The sequence below is a fragment of the Anas acuta genome, chromosome 1 (assembly GCF_963932015.1).
Source record: "Anas acuta chromosome 1, bAnaAcu1.1, whole genome shotgun sequence".
In the NCBI taxonomy this organism is placed as follows: Eukaryota; Metazoa; Chordata; class Aves; order Anseriformes; family Anatidae; genus Anas; species Anas acuta.
This window is the reverse complement of record NC_088979.1, coordinates 56,735,666-56,751,631: the sequence shown is the minus strand read 5'-3', so window position 1 is coordinate 56,751,631 and position 15,966 is coordinate 56,735,666. Positions and strand designations below refer to the sequence as shown.

At 37.8% G+C, this 15,966-nt stretch overlaps 1 protein-coding gene across 5 annotated transcripts; it reads right to left on the bottom strand.

Annotated features, from left to right (window-relative positions):
* Positions 1 to 73: 73 nt before the first annotated feature.
* On the bottom strand, positions 74 to 15,902 carry ERCC5 (ERCC excision repair 5, endonuclease). 5 transcript variants are annotated; one of them, XM_068678028.1, is made up of 16 exons: positions 15,764 to 15,902; positions 14,405 to 14,525; positions 13,624 to 13,799; positions 12,999 to 13,114; positions 12,257 to 12,346; positions 11,427 to 11,487; positions 10,401 to 10,544; positions 9,249 to 9,456; positions 8,051 to 8,998; positions 7,473 to 7,702; positions 6,956 to 7,075; positions 5,731 to 5,944; positions 3,949 to 4,093; positions 2,947 to 3,148; positions 2,064 to 2,147; positions 74 to 736 (listed from the first exon to the last, which is right to left on the bottom strand). In XM_068678028.1, the coding sequence occupies exons 2-16, from the start codon at positions 14,490 to 14,492 to the stop codon at positions 179 to 181; spliced, it is 3,384 nt and encodes a 1,127-aa protein (XP_068534129.1). In that variant the 5' UTR covers positions 14,493 to 14,525; positions 15,764 to 15,902; the 3' UTR covers positions 74 to 178. The 5 variants fall into 5 exon arrangements, with proteins under 5 accessions (XP_068534129.1, XP_068534105.1, XP_068534115.1 ...); XM_068678004.1 differs by having other exon boundaries at positions 12,257 to 12,349; positions 14,405 to 14,505; positions 15,764 to 15,874; XM_068678014.1 differs by having other exon boundaries at positions 12,257 to 12,349; positions 14,405 to 14,508; positions 15,764 to 15,817.
* Positions 15,903 to 15,966: the final 64 nt, after the last annotated feature.

Genomic DNA, 15,966 nt, shown 5'->3' with positions numbered 1-15,966 from the left:
CTGAAAGAATTCTTTTTTCCGTTTTTTAAAATCCCTCCTATTTAAATTCCAGACACAAAACAATACATGACAATTGCAGATGAATAATTTATTTTTTTACATACAAATTCATTAGAATACTTACAGAGTTTAAGTCATAAAAAACACATACACAGTCTATCTTTAAGACTTTTTTTCTTTAAGGCTTTTTCTTTTTTTTTCCTCTCTTATTCCGTGGTTTCTGTTTTCTGCCCTCAAACACAGATTTGGCAGTCACCATGATCAGGTTTCCCAGTTCTTCATCCTCACCACTTGAGCTACTGTACCCCTTTTTCTCTTTATGGTCTGTTGTCTCTACTTCAGAGGTAATTTTCCTCCTTTTGCTCTCATCTAAATCTCTGCTTTCCAATTCCTCTGCTGAGGAGTCACTAGAAGTTTCTGAGAGATGCAAATTCCCAACAAAACCGCCTCCAAATAAAGGTTCCTTTCTGAAATCTGAACGCTTCCTTCTCTTTCCACTTTGGATTTCTGTTGCCATGGCTTGATGATTTGAGCAGCCTGAAGTACTTCCCCCTTTCTTTTTCTCATGCTGTTTAAGTTCTTTCTCCATAACAGCAGTAGCTTCCCGAATTTCATCAGCTTCTTCTTCTTTTTCCTTTCTCTTCAGACAAGTCACAGCTCTGCGTAGTCTCTGACTTTTAATAGCTTGTTTTTCACGCTGTGCTTGTCTGAAGAATGAATCAATCCGAAGCTGAGTCTAACAAAAATAAAACAGTGAAGCAGCTTTGGATGTTTTGTGACAGGAATTCAGTTGTTACCTAAGACATACCATAAAGCATCATAAATTAAAGCAGGATAAATGACTAATGAAATCAGTAATGCATGTGGGTAAGATGTATTATTATAGTAATACTTGTACTTTTATAATAAATTATGCAATAAGAACCTTCATAGGAACTATGGGCAAACTCCAGTGAAATTTTTATTAACATTGTGTATGTGATTATGGTTAGATATACATTGCTATTTTCAACCCTAACGCAGAGAATCTTTGCAGTACATCCTTGCAAACACATCCTTAAATGCAAGCTGTTAAAACAACACAACATTTACTAACAAATACTGCTAACACTTCACATCTGCATATGTCAGTACAACAAAATGCTGCCGTTGGACTTGAACTCATTCTAACACATGCTGCTACAGTAGAGAGATTGAGAGTAGAACTAGAAGCAGTTGCACACAATGGATCTGGTTTCTCAGCTACAGCCAGGCTTGCTGTATAGACTATACCAGTCCTCTACCAGTCCCTAAAATCAGCTAAGGAGACAGACACTTCCAAAGGTTGTTCCAGTCAACCTAAAAATGTATGGATCTAATGACAGTGTTGTGGTACCTTTCAAGCCTCTGACTAGAGACAGCCTAGGGGACTTGTGTAGGCTACATCTTGTTGGTAGCAAAAGGAGAAAAGAATCCTAGCTTAGTTAATCAGTTCTGCAAATAACTTTTAGAGTTGCACAGTACGCACCACTTTTAAGTTGTATGAAAGCTGACAGTATATTTATTTGTAAAGTTGAGTAATATTATAAGTGGGCTCTTGGCCAATGGTTTAGTCTGTATTTCTCCTTAAAGGATTGGTATGGTACCCAATGGTCCATTTCACTTTACCAAAGTCTTAGGGGCATTTTTATAAATCATTTTAAGAGACAACACACAGTCTTTTAAAGCACAAAAGGTACTTGAGGTACTTGTAGTTCCAGCTATATCTGGAGCAAACAGCAACTTGGACTTGAAGAAGCTGCTTGATAGATTACCGATTTGTAAACCAACTACTACAATTATAACCTCTGAAATTACATAGAGTGCCACACAGTACACCCAAATCATAAAGAAACAAAGTCTAGAGAACTGTTTACTGGTTTATATAATCTATATTCATATATATTTACAAAAAGATAAAAATATGGTCAAATTCCAGCTTCCAAGAAATGTATTTTATAGATTAAAGCCTTGCTGTTCATTTTAAAATGCATCTCTTCCAATTTTCCAACTAGGCTTAAGCTATACAGAGTTCTATACTTTACCTGCTGCAAGTTCAGCTGTTTCATCACAGGCAAAAGGACTTCATCTATCTTTGTCCTAGTCCAGCCAAAGTGATCTTTACAGAACGTGCAGAAAGTTAAGGAACATTAAAAATGGTTATTGCTGCTGTTTTGTAAACACAAAATAAAAATTCCTCGATTAACCCATGTCTGGAGGAAGGCTACTCTATGTCAATATTTTTACTACTACAAAAACAAAGAAAATGCCTCAAGTTATTAAGCTCAACTTATGTGGATGATTCTAATATTATGTGATGTGTGTTCATCATGCCATTACATCTCTGTTTGTCATCAGTGTTTATTAGCACTACCAAAAGTGTGCCTCCAGGAATAAAAAGCTCATTTTGGCTATGCAGTACTGCTATAAAATACAATACCTGTAAATAAACTACTTGTACATTTGCACACCCTGAAATTTTCATTTACTGTTTAAAACATTATTAGTTCTGCACACATTGCCATCTACTTTTCAACAATTCACTGCAGCTCAAGCCGCGACCAGTGCAAGAAATAGACGTTACTGCAAGGAATGCAATAAATAACTAGGTTTTGAAACTCACGTGTGAAAGACGGACAGTTACAGAAGCGTAATGTCACAACAAGCTGCTCAGCCCCGCTATGAGACCGGATTCAAAGTGAAGCAGGAGGGCAGTGCAGCCTCAAATGCCATACATGTATAGCTACATTCTTTTCAATTCCAAAGATGGTATCAGTGTATGAGAGCACACACAGCGGGGGCAAGGAGGCCCATCACACCAATGAGATGTTAAGAATTTGGCACACTGCTAACGAGTCACTACCTATCCCTATGAACTTTAATCTGGATACTTTTAGCTAACAATTCTTGTCTTATAGTAAAAGGATATTCTCTGATCTGCTCTACATCAGGCTTCCCCCAGGTGAACGAACCCCTTCTTTCATCCACCACAGGCTTCAGGTATGCTTCTGCCACTGCTGGATTTGGGAAACCTGAAGAAAGCTGTAGATCCCGCAACTTCTTCTTGACTTTGGTATCATGTGGATTAGATCTCATTTTTTTATTTTTTTGAGCCTCCTGCCACCATTCACTGAAAAACAGAGGAAAACATTCATTTGTCCCTATAAAATGTAGCTTGGAATGTCAAGAGCATCCATGCTAACTTAAATGGCTTTAATCAGACTCCCTACTTCAGTTACTGCATGACATGAGGTAGGTAATTTTCAAATAAAAATGGCCAAAGGGACATATATCTGAAAGCAGAAAGGACAAAACATATACAGCCAATAGAGCCACTGCCAGCCAGTGTAGCAAACATCACCTGGATTCCCCCTAAGCAGCTAAACAGAAGGGCTCAAATTCAGCCTGATTTGGGAAGGACATACCACATGTTACAATCATTTTTGGATTTTTTTGGAAAAAATACAAATAAAAAGGACTTCTAATCATCTTCATGATTGCCAATACAGTTGGCTTGTCAGTCTTCAAACCTTGTTCTTCCCCACAGCCTACCTGTCTGTCTCTTTCCAGGTCATCCATTCCTCACTCATCAAGTCTCTTTTCTCTATGAGCAAGCTACAGCACCTTCTCACATACTCAGGGAGAAACAACCTCCACTCCACTAGGGATCCAGCTCTGCAATGAACTCAGAGGCAGTTGCGCAGTTCTAAAGCTGTTCTATTATCTTCATTAGTCTTGTGGTAACTGCTGTATCAATATATTTTATTTACCTGCCATTTCAAATACCGATACAAGGAGTCACATATTTTATAGTTAACTTAGCATCCTTAACGATGCTCATATGTTTTGCTGAATGCTTAAGCAGCAGCAAAGTGTATTTACTAACATTAATTTTATAGACAAACATGAAAAAAATAAAACAAAGCATACGCGAATTTTAGGAGAGGTTCCAATCCACGCCCAGGAAATTCATTTAAGATCTCCATCGCTGTTACAAAGCCAACATTTGGGATGCCCTCAGTGTAGTCACTTCCAAGCAAGTACGCCAGATTAATTAACTTGTTTCGATCCAACCCTGTGAAAGACAGTAAACCAAATATAACCAGTGCATGCTGCATCCATTCTCTTCCAGAATTATTTTTTTTTAATTTGTAAGACAAACAACAAAAGAAATGCAGATGTATTAACATCAGGATTTGCTAAATTATATTCTGGAGCAGTGTCAATATGCTACTGCAAGCTCAGGCACCATAGTTGTATTTGCTAGCTTAGCATAGTTTAGCACATCTTGCCAAAATCAATGCATTACAGTGCAGAAATCCAGATTTCCCCTATGGTATTCAAGAGCTAAGGGGTAATATTTTACTTATATTTCTCCAGTTACTGTCCTGTTCTCATCTAGTGCCGACCTGAATTTAGCAACTCCTGAATCAGCAATAAAAACATTAAAATCCTCAGTTTTGAATTCTAGTCTACAATATTAACACCTCTGCTTCTTGAAAGTGCTCCCAAACTGGAAGTCATTTGTTCTATGCTACTGCAGTTACTCCAACAGACCAAAAGAGCCTCAGAAACAGCTAGAAAGAAGAAAGAACTCAGTTGACCTCTTCTTCTTGGTACATTATAAGATCTGAGGCAACCAGACTAATTCGCAGTGACTAGCTTCAGGAGTTTACATCAAAAATAAATATTGCTATGGAGAAAAGAAGGAACGTGTGTCTAAGCTCCCATCAGAATGCCAGTCAGAATACTCACTAACTGTCAGGCAAGAACTGTTTAATGCATAGAAAAGGAATAGTAGCAAAAGACTGCAGAGGAATGTGACATGAAGACAGATGATGACTGTTTTTCAATAAATAACATCTCTGGTTTCTAACATTAATAGCAGCTAAAAATCATGTGCTTCTGCAGAACTTCTTTCCAAGTAAACTACAGTGCCATACCTAAAGTAAGTAGGGAAAGATTCATTCAGTTTGCTGGGAAAATAAATCAAAAACATTTTTCAACACATAAAAAATGAGGAATTTTACATGCTGAAGGCATTAAAATATTATCTCAAAGACCATATCCCAAAAATGTCAAAGCTGAATTTAACTGAGTCCTGCTTAAACAAGACATAAAAAAAAATGCAAAAGTTGGCTCATATTTTCCTCAATCTACTTTGTGCAACACTGAAGTTTAACAGTTCAATATAATTAGCAGCAATTTGATCAGATAGGTACAAGTACAATCAGAAGAAAAAGCTGTCAATACTAACTAAAAAAAAAAAAACTTTTCACAGAGCATATAATTACACTGGAGCCTTTTTTAATCGTTACATGTCAGTATGCCCAAAATAAACTTCCCTTTGCAGAATATTACAAATCCGATGACATCAGAATACAATTTTCCCACATGAGAAAAGTCATACTGACATTTACTCAGAACCTGGCACTGTAGTTCGCGCCTCCAGCCTTGACTGATCATGACACTAATTCACCGTATTAAATGCAGGTGTACCAGGCAGCTGCAGATTCAGAGGGGTCAACTGAATTTGCATCATGCATTAAAAACAGCAACCCAATTGAATTTCTTTAGAGCCTTTCCAAAGAACAGGCGTTTTATACAACTGTTATGTAGGAATTTCAACATTGGGAATTCAACTTCAAAAAGATACGTGGCAAAGCTGTCCTATCAAAGACTGTATCTAACAGATGAATTGCTGAGCCTTACCTAGCTGGTTCTGAAAATCAATGTACTGATAATATTCCACATATTTGTTTTGACTGAAGAAATTTTTATAAACATGCCGTGCACCAAATAACCAAACATCACTATCATCAGTGATTGTCCCAGAGGTCTGGTCAGTGAGGTCCAGTATTGCACACTGTGCCTCCGCTTCCATTGGAGCTTCGATGTATGGAATGCCAAACAGACGGAGGAGCTCCTGTAAGGAGGCAAAGCAGTTAATATTTCATCTGAAAAATGAAATTTTAATGTTTTTCTACATGACTCAAAACTGCTAGATTCACACTTGGGAGGTATTTAATATTTCACAGCAAATCTTAATTTCAACAAAAGAGCACTATGTACGGTTAAGTCAAAGCAGAAATCCCACTTACTCATCTGAGGAAGATAGTGCACCACTTGATCACACTATTGCTGCAGAGTTTGAGAATCTCCTGTATTAATTACACAGACAAGCTCAAGTGTTGTATTTTCCACAACCCCTACTTTGCCATGGAGAAAAGTCCACGCATTAGCAGTTATGTGGACTCCAAGAGGAAAAATGGAGGTAAAAATAATATAAAATAAAATAAAATTAGTCATCACCTTAGCTCAGAAAATAGTTGGAAGGCCTATGAGAAATACATCTATCTGCTAACTAAAAGCAGGCAGACTAGTCATCCTCTGGAGGGTGGTTTGATACACATGTATTTTGATACATTTTACACAATCTGCTTTTATGGAATACATTGTTTAACCTCAGTTAAATATCTCATACAAAGGATGTAGTAGACTAGTAGACTAATGCTAGTCAACTGAATTACAGCTGCATTAACTTACACTGTATTTCAAGTAGTTCTTCAAGTAGACTGGATTGTCTTTTCTATGTTAATACTCTAACAGAGGTTACAAGTTTACACAGGTATTACTGGTGAGATTCTTTAAAAAGATCAATCTGGCACAACCTTAAAAAGCTGATATTTAAAAATATATTGATTTACTCATAACTTTAATATTATTTTATTGTGTTATAGTATTTATTTAAAATTGTTGGAATTGAAGTTTAATCTCCATATTTTCAATATTTAAAATCAAGCAGATGGAAGAAAACAAGCTTCTAAGAGTAAGAAAAGGTGACCCATAACTAAAGAAACAACGCACAGCTTTTAAGAAAATATTCAACTGTGAATCTTTTTGATACATCATATCAAAATGATTCAACAAATACTACCTGGCTTTCCAAGAACATCTGTCCTGTTACAGAAGAAGCAACACGCTCCTGCTGCTGTTTTTGAGCTTGAAGCACATCCTGCTCAACAGAAAGGTCATCTTCTAATTCTTCTAGTTCTTCCTGAAAAACAAAACAAGATTTTGGACATTTCAACAATTTAGTACTTTACTACGTACTTTGCCTAAGGACACCTAAGTCCACAGTTATCATTATTCTAATACCATAGATGTATGCTCCATTAATTCATACTAGGAAGTTGTCAGTTTCTCTAATGCAGTAAGTTACAAGACGATAGATAAGGCTTCTTCTTATCAGAGTGCTAAAACCTTACAGTTTCCCTACAATTTCAGAGAGATTATGGTTAACTGTAATCTTTAAGCAAAAATCAGCCCCCATAAAATTAAAATGAATATATGAAAGTAATGAAACAGTAAAGAGTTGCCCAATGGTTTTCCTTAAAAAGTATTTGGGGACAGAGCACTTCATTGCCAGCTCAAAACAAATAACGAGGAGTTACCAAACTGATGTCTTGCCACTCATCTGCTGCATCTTTACCATCATTTTCTTGTTCAGCATTCTGACTGTTTGTCAGCTGCGCTCCATCAGATTCCTGCAAGTCCTGTGTGACAACATCTTGTTTGTCCTTCTCCATTTCTGAAAGTGCTGGTTTTTCACCCAGTCTCTCATCATATTTAGTAGGTGAATCACCCTCATTACTGATTTCAGCATCCACTTCAATAAAGCTTCCTATAAAAGGAAAATAAACTCCTTGGTTTTGTTTTGCTAAATGCAATAAACAGAAATAAGGATTGCAAAACTATGGAAACCAAATAGTTGACCATTCTGTACACCAGTTAATTACATTCAAGGTACAGAACAGCATGCTGTCCTCCTCCTCCATATTGTATACTCAGGTTTCAACAAAACAGCATAAGACCAAGGGAAAAAATACAGCTCAGATTTTTTTTCTCCAATCCATATATATGCAGGAATGGATGTGTTTTAAACCATTTGTTAAAAGAGAAGTTTAAATTGACTTCAAATAAAACAAGGTCATATTTTCTTATCTTTTTATATGATTAAAAAAGCACATACCATCAGAATCGCTGTCTTCAGACTGTGATATCCCTTCTCTTTCCTCTTTAGGACCTTCTGCTGCTGGAAAAAAATTGATTTCCTTTTGTACCTCAGATACATTCTCTCCTGTTTGTAAAATTACTTCCTCTATATTTTTAGAAGTTTTCAAGTTTTCCTCAGTTTCAGAAAGGTCTGCTGTTTCATTGTGAATCAAAGACCCTATACTATTTTCTGCAGGGGAATAGCTTGGCTTCTGAATGCACAAGTTTGTATCCTTGTTTTCCAAAGAATTTAAGTCCATTTTTGAATCATTTTCTTCTTTGTCTTCTTTTTCTTTTCTAGCATCATCAACACAGGAATAATTTTCAGCTGTGGATATACTGGTGCCCTTGTGTGTAATTTGATTTTTTTCCAACTCCTGACTCTTTTGTCCAAATTCAGCATCTTGCATAATCACTTGGGTTGATGAATGAATTGCAGACGTAGGTGTTTCTTTATCCTCCCGTACTTCAGGGACCTGATCTTCCTCATCGGAGCTACTAAGCAGAAAATCCTTCACTTCTGACCTTTCTGTTAGCACTCTATCAGTTCTAACAGTAACAACTTCCTCCTCTTCATCATCATCATCATGCAGAGCTCGCTGAATTGCCCGTAATGTTCTTGGAGACACACTGCCTTCCTCTGTTATAGATGGGACAACGTTCAAGCGTCCTTCATCTTTGTACCCCAGTTCTTCTTCTGAGCTGCTTTCTGCCATAGCTGCCTGGATAGCAAGCAAAGTCCGGGGAGAGGGTGGTGCTGTTACTACATTTTTATCTTTCTCTGTCTGCAACTTGTCAGATGCAACTACTTCTGCATTTGCAGGAGATTCATTAATTTTATTCAACTTTGTAAATTCAGGCTTTTTTGATGAGGGTCCTGCAGTAGTTTCCAAGTCTCTACTAGTAGCTTCTTTTGCTTGAATACCTGAAAAGAAACATTTTTGTAAAAGACTGCATTCCATCTTACACAAGGAAAAAGTTCATTTGAAAGTTAATAAACTAATTTTCTACATTTGCTGATCACAATTATCACAATTCAGATCACGATTATAGCTAACAGTACTGCAAATTTCATACATACACATGTAAACAATATTCAGTGTTTTTCTTAAAATTAACGGCTGCAGACTGCACACAGGAAATAAGAGATTTTATAAAATGAAGTCCTGACATACCTTTTATTAAGATATAGTGAGAAGTGTCTTCAGAAATTACCCTTCTAGATTCCACTTCTTTCACAAAACCACCTTCATTTTCATACTGTTCTTGGATTTGACCAGAGTGCTGTTGATTCAATTCTTTTTCTACAATTTCTATGCACCGATTGAGGTTGCTTTTCTTAAGCAAACCCCTAAGCTGGTACTGGGAAAAGTCACTGGACTCCTTAAAAATAATAATAATAATCCAAGTAAATTTAAATATAATGCCACCAGCTGTACCTTTATGCAAGCGCACTTACCATGCTCGGGAGAGCCTTTTAATAGAAATATTTTCCTATTTGCTTTACGCAGATAACATTTGTCTTTTGTCGACTGCTGCACTCTCAAGCAACAGTGCTATTAGCATCATAACACACATTAGAAGTCTAAAAGATAAATAGTTTTGAATACTGGCTAAACACAAGACATAAGTGGTGTGACCAACAAATGTTAGCTGGCTAATGGGCCTGGTCCCCATCTTAAAGCAACACAATTTTCACAGAATCCATACGTGGTTGGTTTTAAGATGTTGCCCACCACTAGATGCTCCTTAGCGTACACTTAGGCACAAGCTATCATTTCATCTGACAGTTACTGGACTTTAAAAAAAAAAATAACTGTGCTCTGAATAGCTGATCTAGAAGTAAGCACTGTAGGGTTCTCTGTCTCTGAACGGCTTTAGTATCACATCTGCCTGAGTTACAGCTATGAAGGTCTTTTCCCAGCTGCCAGCTTCCCTAACAACCTGAGGGTTTGGAATTCAAACTGTGTTCATTCTGCTTGATTTATCCACATTAGTAATTTGTTCTTGCACTTGGAACGTTGGGAGTAATGCTGTTGAGGCATGAGGCACAGCATGATTTATTCATTCTTGCCAAACTGAATTAGCTCTGCCAATTTTAGTAGAAATCAAGAGATAGGACACTGAATGCACACATGGGAAGGATGTGTTAGGAGTTATTACCTTGTTGTTTTTCTTTCTCCCTCAACATAACATCTCTCATTAAATAGGCTTGGGAATAAAGCTCTGCAGTTGTGATACCCTTATGCAGTCTTCATCTGCATTAATGGCAATAGCTCCATTCTAATGACTCAAAACTATTCTAAAAATACTCTAAAAAGTATCACCTCTGGCATTGCTTCAAACAATGTTCTTTTTCGTTTTGTAAATTCTTTCATATCAGTCAAGATCTCATGTTTTATTTCTGGAGGCAGCTTGTTAAAATCTTCTGATTCAATATCTACAGAATGAGGGTTTTCAAATAATTCTTCCTATAAAAATGGAAAAAGAAACATATTTATTTTGAATTAACACCCATAAATAACAATGAAATATTTCCATTATTATTTCAAAATGAAAAAAAAAAACACTATAAGACCTTTGCTGCTATTTCCTATACCGTGGGGAAAAAAAAAAAAGTAAAGAAAAAACTAGAACACCAAATACTTACCTAATTATTGACACACACTCCATAGGTTACAACTTAAAAGCCTGGCTTTGTTCTTTTTATAAGAAGATATTTACTATGAATCACATAAACAAGTATTACAGCCTCAGCAAGTCTGATTTTATCATTCCAAAGAGGTTTTCTTTTTTGCAAACTACTTCAAACATTAATCATATTCACAAAATGATTTTTTATTTTTGTTTTCTATTTGGATGAAAGAAAAAATAATGTCACTGATGATTATGCATTCTGCTTAAATGATATATTTCTTTTCACCTCTTCCCCTGAGATCAATGCATCAGAAAGGAATACAGAATTTATCTGTGAAAACTCAAAGACCAGTGTTTCAACATCAATTCATACCAGGAGAACTATGCAAATTCTGCTAAGTATTCTGTCTTATTTCATTTGCACACATTTCATGAAATGTACACATTCCGTTATTGTCATTACAAAAAAAAAATTCTTCTTCACATACCCAGAAAACACATTAAAAAAATCCTATTCTGCTGCATTCTAGAGAAGAAAATTTCATTTGCATTTTCTGATTAGCAGGAAAACAAGGCATCCTTAAAATTAACTCATGTGCTTTATCAGTAATGCTTTAATAAGACCTCCAAACCCAAACACTTTTTTTTTTTTTTTTTAAACAGAGCATGTAAACACAGGATAGCTGTCAATAACAAAGGAATTAGAATGCATTTACCTGCAATATCTTTTTTTGGCTCATTCTCACTTCCCATTCTTTTTCGTCTTCCTCCTCTGAGCTGAAAATCACAAAAGAAATGTAGATATTTCCCTAGGTAAATGAAATACTTATAAGAGGCCATTAGTCTTCCCTTCACTGACACATAGAAAAATTCACACACAACAGCAAACTATACACATGCAAACAAATATAAATATAAATAAAGTTCAAAAAGATACAAACAGAAGGCAAGAAGGCAGACTTCTCTCAGTTAAAAAGCAAAAATTATGTTAGTCTGGATTTAAATAATTAACTGATTCTTATTTGGTCAGCATTTAAATTATATGAAAGTATATAAGGAATACACAAACTGTGCAAAGAGTAATCTAATGGATAAGTTTCCACTTAGACTTATTTAAGATGTCACAAATTTGACAAGTACATACAAAGTCTAATTTTGCTCAACATGTCTACACTACTAAATGAGGGGACACAGACCAGAACCCAGCTGCCACACACGAGCTACCCCAACTTGAACAGTTGGGTTCATTTAGTCACATAGTAGTCACTGAAAGTGAGATAGCACTTTCAGCCCTAAACATGAATTCCGAGAAGAAAACTAATCTGCGGGCTGAAAGCCTGTTCTGTTAGTTATTTTCTAACAAATAATTAGAAGGCTTCTGAATCCACAGTTAAAATCCTATTTGTCCAAAAAGAAACTGAAATAAAACATAAATATTCTTTATATATTATGGAATCACATGGGTCAAAGGTCTTTCAGCAACACTTCTATACTCTTATCTCAGTTTATTTCAACCATTTTATCTATTTTTCTTAGTTCTACCTACCTGTTCTTCTCTTCATTCTCTAAAGAAGGCAATACATATATATCATCAATTTCTTCTCTCCGAACTTGTGTTATACTGGGCAAAACTTCACTGCTTAGAGGAAAAAAAAAAAAACGAAAAAAAAAAAACAAGCAATTAATAGATACATAAAATTTACCAGCCACTTCTAAACAAGAGGAAAAAAAAACTGGCAGAGGGAAACATAACCCCCATTTTTAAAAGGGAAAAAAGGAATACCCATGGAACTACAGGCCAGCTGGTCTCTCCTCTGTGCCCAGCAAGATCATGGAGCAGATTCTCCTGGAAACTAAGCTAAGGCACATGGAAAGGTATAGAAATATACCTTGGAAATTTGTACCTTGGAAATACCTTTCTATACCTTAGAAAGGTATAGAAAGGACCTTCCAGTACCTAAAGGGGGCTACAAGAAAGCTGGGGAGGGACTCTTTGTCAGGGACTGTAGTGATGGGACAAGGGGGAATGGCTTTAAACTAAAAGAGGGTAGATTTAGATTACATAGAAGGAAGAAATTCCTTACTATGAAGGTGGCAAGGCACTGGCACAGGCTGCCCAGAGAAGCTATGGATGCTCCATTCCTGGAGGTGCTCAAAGCCAGGCTAGATGGGGCTTTGGGCAACCTGGTCTGGTGGGAGGTGTCCCTGCCCATGGCAAGGGGGTTGGAATTAGATGATCTTTAAGGCCGCTTCCAGCCCAAACCATTCTGGGAATTTTTTATTCCTACCTTTTGCCTGTAAGAGCAGTTTTGATAGCTTGTCTCTTCAAAAATGTTTTCAAGAGTTTCTCTGTAGTTGTCCTGGAATCACGCACAGCCACATCCTTCCTGTATCTTCGCTTAGCCTGTGAACATGAAATTAACAGAATTTTGCGCAATGCCACAGACACACATCAAGCAAATTACTCTATAAATTTTGCACGCTAAGCCTAAGAGCAACTCCTAACTCACTCTACACCAGTGGAGACACAGCCTTCAGATCCTATAAATCCTTCTGGGTTGGTGTCCTCTGTGGGACTCAGGAGTCGTTTTCAGCTTCTGGGTGTAAATGTTTTTAAGGTCAGATCCATTCTGAAGCAAGACACAGGCTTTATGCCATGATCTACTTCTCTGCAATCTGGTTTCTATGCAAATCAAACCTGAATAAGTATCTATCAAAAGGGAACAAGTGGCAAGCTCCAAGAGATGACCAAAACTGGGACTGCAAAGAACATCTGCACAGCAGTGTAATTCAAGCCTTTCCATCCTCATGGCTCAGAAGCATAAGCAGAACTCAAGGGATTTGAACATTCTACTCATTAGCAACAGACACACATCCTACTTTGCATTGCAATGACCCAGCACAGGTACATACCAAGGTCTGTCTCTTCAGAAGCGGTGCCTCTCCATCAAAAACAAAGACAGGCCGAATTCGGAAAAACAGTAACTTGCAGAGCCGATTAAACAGAGTGAGGAGGTGAGCATTTTGTATGGAATTACCATGACGATCTCTGGCTCCCTTTATTGCTTGGTTTAACCAAATACTAATATCTTAAAGAATGGTTAAGAAGAAATAATGTACAATCCTACACATATATCAGATTAACAGTTTCTGTAAAGCCCACATACTTGACTGAGTGGCTTTTGCTCGCTGTTCCAGGCTTGGCCTATTGAAGCCGTGGTTATCCAAATACTCGTGAACTTTGGAAAAAAATAAATCCTTGCCTCTGCCACCTGGACAAAGAGCAAAGTTGAAACTCCTCCACAGCAAGTAGTATCTCCTCAGTTATGTTTACAAATAAATGAAAGGTTACTTCATCTGCATGTTTCTAACATTTTTTCAGCATTTAATCAAGAGAAGCTTACACAAAAGGATTTTAATTTTGTTCATCTTCTAGTCCTAACTAGTGGCACATTTATTTATTAACAAACATCCTGCATTTGTGTAAGACTTGTTGAAAAGTCTTACTTTTAAAAAAATATAAACAAGCATAAAGGTCTTAGTATCCACATATTATAAAACATAAAAACTACTCATCAAAATATTGTCACAATTAAATATGAAAATTTTAAAAAGCTAAACACAATAGACCATGTAGAAGTAAGCGCCATAGTGCTCACAAATTTGGCTCCTTAGCCTTACTTTTAAAGGATACCAACAGCAAGAATTTTTCCTTCTAGTGTTTCTGGGTTTATAGGTCTTCCAGTGCATTCAAGCAGTTTCCAAAGTCCTTGAACTCCCATTGTTCTTTCTTAGCTACTTTAAGAGAGAAGAATCTATGAGGAATAAATAAAAGTATAATCGAAAGGTTGTCTGAACCATTTACGCTTTATTAATGAAAACCCAGACCATTATTGCTGTAAATAGAAATAATAAAGAAACAAAAACAAAAATCCCACATCAAGAGCATCAAGACTAAAGCGGGGCTTTATTAAAAATCATCTACTGAAGCAACCTGCCAGTCACATAATTGCAAGCTAAGGTCTCTCCTGAAGTTATCTCACATTCAAATGTGAGATTTAAAATAACAGAAGTCTAATTTGTTGCGCTACAAAGTGAGAAACATGGTAAAATGTATTCCCTTCCTAACAGGTCAAATTTTGGTCACAGAATCCCAGAATCATTAAGGCTGGAAAAGCCCTCCAAGATCATTTGGTTCAGCCACCCCCCTACCACCAATGTCACCCACCAAACCATGTCCCCGAGCACCACGTCCAACCCCTCCTCTTGAACACCCCCAGGGCCAGTGACACCACCACCTCCCTGGGCAACCCGTCCCAGTGCCTGGCTGCTCTTTCTAAGGAGAAATGTCTCATTGTTCACAGTTGTAGAAAACCACTCGCATCTCAAAAACTGCTGAAGGCAGATGATCTGTCATATTCCTTTCAAGAGGTGTATCAGGGTTATAAAGAGAAGAAAGAAAGAAAGAAAGAAAGAAAGAAAGAAAGAAAGAAAGAAAGAAAGAAAGAAAGAAAGAAAGAAAGAAAGAAAGAAAGAAAGAAAGAAAGAAAGAAAGAAAGAAAGAAAGAAAGAAAGAAAGAAAGAAAGAAAGAAAGAAAGAAAGAAAGAAAGAAAGAAAGAAAGAAAGAAAGAAAGAAAGAAAGAAAGAAAACAGAACAACTAAGAGGTGATGAGTATAAACTGAGTTATGTAAAATATCGCCCTTGCTGAACTAGGTTACGAAATCTGTTGGGCAAGGGGGGGGGGGGTTCTTTCCTGCCCTTGCCTGCCAAATACTGGCGAATAAGCAGCATTTAATCGCTGGGGTCGAGGAGAAGCACTGCCAGCAGATGCTCCCTGTACCAGGGTCTGCTACGGGGGATACGCCGCCCTCCAGCCGGCGACCCTTTCCCCGAAACCGCCCCGCCGAAGCCCGTCAGGTCCCGAGGACCCCTCCGGGCTAGAGGCGAACGCCGCCACCCCCTCAGCCGGCCGCTCCCCGGCCCCTCAGCGCCCCGGCGAGGCGATGACCGTTGGGGCGGGGACAACCGTTAGGGGCGCGCGCAAGGCTCACCTGAGGGGGGAGGCGGCCGCGTTACGCCGAGAACCCCCCTCGCGGCGCGAGTTGCGCATGCGCGCCCACCGCGCTGCCCGGCGGGAAGTGTGGTTCGTGAGGCGGGGCCCGGCGCCATGATGGGAGGGGCGGCGCGGGGCGGAGCACAAAATGGCGGAGGCGGCGGGGGCCCCCTGGTGGGCAAGGGGCGGGCGACACCACTC